General features: G+C 38.3%; 1 protein-coding gene across 1 annotated transcript; it reads right to left on the reverse strand.

Moving 5' to 3' along the window:
* Positions 1 to 5,965: 5,965 nt before the first annotated feature.
* On the reverse strand, positions 5,966 to 6,570 carry LOC113354555. The gene is made up of 2 exons (XM_026597851.1): positions 6,531 to 6,570; positions 5,966 to 6,440 (listed from the first exon to the last, which is right to left on the reverse strand). The coding sequence occupies exons 1-2, from the start codon at positions 6,537 to 6,539 to the stop codon at positions 6,105 to 6,107; spliced, it is 345 nt and encodes a 114-aa protein (XP_026453636.1). The 5' UTR covers positions 6,540 to 6,570; the 3' UTR covers positions 5,966 to 6,104.
* Between the last annotated feature and the right edge of the window lie 315 nt (positions 6,571 to 6,885).

Genomic DNA, 6,885 nt, shown 5'->3' on the forward strand with positions numbered 1-6,885 from the left:
CTATAGCAGAGATGGGTTGAGGTTGAGAGCTCATCTGTACAACCAACTACAAAAAAAGTAAAAAAATTTCTTTAAAGGATCGTCAATTTATAAGTTACCTACTTGACGACTCTGTTAGTTTTTTGATTTTCCATTGGAAGGGTCGTCAATTAAACATTTGCAGAATGACCACTCTTAAAGTCGTCACCTTATTTTGCAGATGAACGACTCTCCTGCAAAAAATATCACTTTCGTCCCAGGGTTAAAGTCGTCAAGGTTTGTTTTAGCAAAATAACGACCCTTAGTCACATAATAACGACCCTACTTAAACGCAGACAACTCTACATTGACAAATTTACACCATTCTATTCAATTTTGATCTGGAGTCGTTACTTTATATAAATCTAAATTGACGACTTTATACGCAGTTATTACAAAATTTGAAATCCAAAGGTACGTCTGACTCTGATGTGCAGTTATTGCATATTTGGGAAATAGGTAGAAGTTTTTTTTTTTCAAAAAAATAGCCGTTGGATATTTTGTACTATAAAAGGAGACCTATACCTATCAAAGTTATTCACCCATCACTTTCAATATTGTCAAATCAGTCACCCATCAATTTCAAACACCAAAGATGGCTCAAACTCCATTCAATAATCAAGAGGATGTTTCTATTTTAGAGCACGTCTCACGGTCACGAAACACGACTTCGAAAGAGAGCACTGGGTCTTCAAAAACCACGACGACACCTGACATCCGTAACTTAACATGGATCAAACATCCAATGATTGGTGGGAACGTGCGTTTATGATTTTCAAAGAACTTAACATAAATTGTTATGGAAGGACGCTCCAGGACATTAGTGAAAGATACGATTTACTATACGATGATTGCGTAACGCTGAAAGACGAAATGGAAGCTTGGGAAAAATCTCTTCCCAACGAATCCGATATGGAAAGGGTAGGTTAGTCAATCAAAAAGGCCTCTCATAGGGTTATTTTCATTAAAAACGCTAACTTATAAATAAATTGTTTTTCCAGTACTCTTTGGGTCGCAACCAATACGAATTAAAGTACGTCCACGAGTTTTCGCACGAGGATTGCTATCGTCTCTTGGCAAAAAATAACTGGCAATTCATGAAATATATTTAAGTGTTCAAGGGAAATGTAGTGAACTATTTTATGTCTTTTCCTTCTATTTTATTTCATAGTACATGTGCGTTTCTTTCCAGTTCAATAAATACAGTTCACATTTTTATTATCCCAACAAGGGTCGTCATTGAATGTTAATTAAAACCTGACGACTCAAACGTTTATTTGAACACAAGACCATAAGTCGTCACTTTGGGAGAAAAACAGACAAACGACTCTTAATGTTGATTAAAACAGAAACTATTTGCTAATGGAGTCATCACCCGTTAAACAAAAAAGACGACGACCCTCTTTTTCCCAAAGAGTCGTCGCTTTGTTGATATGTCCGGTGACGAGACTTGTAGCAGTTAATGTGAATTTTGAATTCACCAAATGTGGTTGAGTCCATAAACGGAAAAAATTCAAAAAAGTGGCAGTTGGGTCGTTCAATTCTATAAATAGAGACCCATATATCACATATTCCTCACCCAAACCGTAATTCTCAACCTTCACAACCCTTCTCATAGATTTAACATTCAAAAGGAAAAAGAATAGGAAACACGATGACTACTCCCTACACTTCCGAAGAGAATTGTTCCATTGTGAGAGCTTGGTTGACGGTAACAAACCACTTTGAAAGTCAAGGAAAAGACATTGATGAAACATCAGATGCTTGGTGGAACCACATATTCATGGTTTTTGTGGCGTTGGACGGAAATCGTAACTCAAGGTCTTTGAAACTCATCAAGGAACGGTTCAAGGAGATATTCTTCGAATGTGAAGTTTTCAAAAGAGAATTGAAAGCCGTAAGGGAAGCCTTACCCAATATGTTGGGTGTTATAAGAGTAAGTATTTAAACAATAGGTAAAACTTATCCAAATATTTGAAAGATACTAACTGAGTATGTTTGCGTTTTCAGTTGAGGAAGGCGTATGCCCATTACGAGGTGCTTCGTGGGAAAAAGTTTGAGTTCGACAATTGCTACTTTATCTTGGAAGGCACCATGTATAATTACATGCTTTATGATTAAGTGTAGACGTGCACCGTTGCTATCTATTGTGTTTCATTTCCTTCAATGCTATGAAAGATGTATACCTTTTACGATTCAATCAAATGATTCTATGAAATCAAAAATCAACACTATGGGTCGTTAACGTATAGTAATACCGATAGTGACAACTCCAACTAAAATTCTTAATGGTTGGTTATGATCGTCAGTTTATTTGAATAATTGTGTGACGACCCAAAAACCAAAAAAGTTGCGATTTTTACAGAGAGTTTGGTTTTGAGAGTTGTCCGGGTTTAAACAAAATACACAGACGACTCTAGATGAAGTACCAACAAGAGTCGTCATTGTTTATCACACCAAGTTAACAATTTTTCATAACCTGAAAAGTTGCAGGTTAGAGTCGTCATTGTAGTGTCAACAAACTGACGACTCTCTAGAGTCGTTAGTATATCCAAATCCCGGATATAACGACTCTCACTCTGAGTAGTTCCATAGTGACCATGAATCGACCACTTGGAGCATCATTCAGACAATTTCAAGAGTATATGAGGTTTACCTGATTGTTTTGAGCTGCGGGTTCTTCATTTTGAGGATTGGTTCTTTCATTTTGAGCAGTAGGATCTTCATTTCCACCATTATTCATGGCTTCCTCCATTAACATCTCTTCATCAAACATCCAATCCATATCATTAGTTGAGACAATATTTCCATCCACACAATCATCTTTGTTATTTGAACCTTCACCAACATCATTCCCTCCACTTGAATCACTCATTTCTAAAAACCCTAGTTTTTCCTCTTAAAACTCTTCTTCTTCTCAAAACACAAAAACTTAAAAACAAAATCTACACAAATTTTTTATCCAAAAATCAGATTTTAATCTAAACACAGTTAACTTAGTTAAACTTAATTAAATTTTAATACTAAGCACTTAGGGCATTGTAGCCATCCATAAAATAAATTTATAAGGGGTGACCCAAATTAGGGTGGGGTGACCTTTTTTATGAACCCACAATTGGGGGATATCAAAACTAATTGGGGGATATGAATTAATTCCCCCAACCCAAAGGTGTCTGCTAAGGGTGTTTTTTGGCGAAAATACTAAAACACCCTTAGATTAATTAAAAATCCTTATGAAAAGACTGTTATACCCTTTCTACTAAAACTTAAAATCAAAAACCAAATCAAATATACCCCATTTCACATCAGTTATGACATTCATAGTTAGGGTTAGGTTTCGAAGAAAAAAAAATTCTTCATCTTCTTCGCCGTTCCCACCATCGTTGTTCATCGACGATTAATCGTTAATTCGAAAATTTCTTCGTCGATTAACCTACCCGAATCATAACAATGCCTCCACTAAAGAAACCAAATGCCAAATCGAAGTCATCAAGAGCGATTGTTCAAGAAAAACAACAAAAGAGGATTGCTTTGATTGCCCAAGAGCAATCGGACGAAGAAAAAGAGTTATCGGACGATCAGCTACTCAAACACATGGCTTCTGTGAGAAGGTAAGTGATCTAGAACTGTTTAATTAGTGTTTCAATCGATTTGTAGCTATGAGTTTAGGTCAAAATCGCAAAACCCTAACTGCAACTGTAGAGTTTCAGAAGTTCCGGCACTCAAATTCGGATGAATACCACGCCGGAAACATATTACGGCATTTAACTTAGGATGAAGACCGCACCAGTAGTCTGTTCCGGCGTACAATTTAGGTTGAAGACCACGCCGGAACGTAGTTTCAGTATTCAATTTAATTTGAACCACAACTCTGAACTCAGTACCGGCGTTGATTTGAACTTTTTCGAGCTTGCCGGTATTGACCTGCTAATCAATAGAAAACCCTAGAATTTCAATATTAGTACCGGCGTGCATTTTGGATTAGATTCCATGCCGGCACTGTTGTATTGGTATCCAGAAACTTCAGAACTAGTACCGGCGTGCTCGACACGTTGATTTCAATGCCGGAATTGGGTCCCGGCGTCCTCAAAATTTGTTATGTACTGTCGGTATTAGTTTCCGGCATATGAGTTTTTTTTGCTGCAGTGCCGGTACTAGTATTTTAGTTTCCAAGAATTACTCAAAGTGTTCCGGCATCCTCGATATTTACTTGTGTATGCCGGAATTTGTTTCCTCATGCTACATGTTTCACTTTACCATGCCGGTTATTGTCCCGGCATTTACGAAACTTCTTATTTGTATGCCGGTAGTATTGGTAGAAATGGAAGTTAGTTGTCTTATATTTATTTCGTGCTTCATTTGAAATAGATCTAAAGCAAAGCAAGCTAAAGCAAGTGAAGCTAAGAGAGGAAAAAGTAAAGATGTTGTCACTAAGAAAAGAAGGAAGGACGGTCTTGATACTCCTCAGTCCATTCCTCCTCGAGGGAACAACAAAAAGCGTTTGGGTGCTGGCACAAGTGGGGATGTTTGGGATAGTGGTCGTGATCGTAGTAAACTCTTTATCCATGAATCTACCGAAGCGGTTGAACAAGGTGAGGAGGAAGATGGAGAAGATGGTGAGGAAGATGAAGAGGAAAATGAGGAGGAAGATAATGAGATTGATCCAAGCCACTTACTAAAGCAAAGCTAAGGAGTAGTGGAACAAGGTGGTCCAAGTCAACAACCCACACAAGGCAATGGGGAAGGCAATGGGAAAGGAAATGGTCAAGGCAAAGGGAAAGGCAATAGCAGAACAAAAGTTAAAGGCTCGCACCTTCCTCATATTGATGACATGATACCTGACCTCAATAATGGTAAAATTTGGGGCGCAACTGTTGAAGATACGGAGCATCTATTTGGATACAAGGACTCTTGGGCTCGTACTATATATCAAACCTATGTAAGAATTTCTATCTCGTGCATATGTATTGTTTTGTGTTTATGCAAAATTTCTTAATCGTATTATCTCCTATTTGTAGGATCATACGAAGGCTGTGCGTGTTTGCCGAAACCAAGTCGCGACTCATTGGGATTTGTCTAAGGAGCATGATGAGGTCCAAGCAATAGTAAAGGATTCTGGTCTATATCCTTTGGTTGAGAATTATGTGAAGCCATATATCGTGACTGCCAATTGCTTCGTTGAAAGGTATCATGCTGAAACGGATACCATGCATTTTCCGTTTGGTGAGATGACCTTCATCCCTGAAGATGCTCGGAACATTCTAGGCTTGGAGGTTATCATCAAATCAATTCAACACCGATAGAATCATTCTTTTGAGCTAGATTGATCGAAGTTGCACGATCTTACTAACAAGTTGTTTGGTTGGGACTACAAAACTTCGGTGGAAAATTTCTATGTATCTAAGGTTAGTAGGACAAAGACCATCAAGTTGACCCTGCTTAAGGAGAAGTTTAAAAACTCAAAGGAAAGAAGTACAAAAATTGGATGGGACCCTGCACAGATTCGTTATACAGCCGCTGCGTACCTGTTACACATCTTGGGCACTAGGGTATTCCCGGACACTAGTAGCAACATGATTAGTGCAAACTACCTTCAATACTTGGATCCGTTGGAAGATGTCTTTACCTATTCATGGGGCACCATTGCTATGACACATTTGATGGCGGAGATGAGAAGGGCCTCTAAGGCGACTGCAAACCAATTTGTTGGGAATTTCACTCTACTCCAGGTAATTTTGTTTTTAAACTTATGTTCTTATTTATATTATTCACATGTTCCCTTATCATGAACTTATGATTAAAATTTTCTGATTTCTATATGTATCATTTCACATTTGTGTAGGTTTGGGCTTATGAACATTTCCCAACATTGTTCAAGGGTCACCCTTTCTTGAAGATTATTCAAGTTGATGACGGCGATGAGCCTAGAGCCAAGAGGTACCAGTTCAACAACCATCCCAAACCCGGTAACAACCTTCGACCGATAGAGATGAGATTGACTCTGGACGGGATAACCACCAAGGATGTTGTGTTGGAACATCTTAACTTTACAAATGGTTTGTTGAACAATGTTCTGTTTGCTTATGTTAGTGACCCTCAAAATCTTTCGGATCCCGGTGGTTATGACGGCCAAACCACACCGTACAATCCCATTCATTTTCTTCCTTTTCTCCGTCTCTTAAATAGAATACAAGCTTAAAGGGGCAATCATCCTTCCTCCTATTAGTCTTGTACACCCTATTAGTCTTCTTCGGATATACATAACCCTTTCTTTTATGGCTATCCTTCTTGTATTTCCTACTTCGCTCGCAAACCATCTCAAAACGTATATCTGAACGTTCGGTATTCCTCACCAGCACACACATGTGTTTAAGAGCCGTCTTTTTTGCCCAAACAATTGCTTCCTCTCGAGATTTTATTCCCTACATGAGGACAACAATGAAAACTTATAAGGTTGATTACAAGAAATCACCACATAAAGTTATAAAAACTAGATGAAAAGTATTGTTTACCGGAGGCATTTTATACTATTCAGACGTATCCAGACCAAACGGTTTGGAGTTTTTTGGTTCAACGTACGTCACAATCTAAGGAATGAATGAAAAGAAAAATGAATTAGTTCAAAAAACATTTAGATTACTATGCCGAGTACTAGTTCCGGCATGCTCGAAAATGTACCGACGTTGTTGTTTAAGAATGTTCATGCCGGAATAGATGATACCGGCGTGCCCTAAAACCTTCAAACCAAGCCGGCACCTTATTCCGGCGTCGACATTAACATAAAAACCACGTCGGAAATCAGTTCCGGCGTGCTCCATAATTCATGTGCCAAGCCGGCATTTATGTTCAAAATTCTATGTTTCCTGG

The sequence above is a fragment of the Papaver somniferum genome, chromosome 2 (assembly GCF_003573695.1).
Source record: "Papaver somniferum cultivar HN1 chromosome 2, ASM357369v1, whole genome shotgun sequence".
NCBI classification, from domain to species: domain Eukaryota; kingdom Viridiplantae; phylum Streptophyta; class Magnoliopsida; order Ranunculales; family Papaveraceae; genus Papaver; species Papaver somniferum.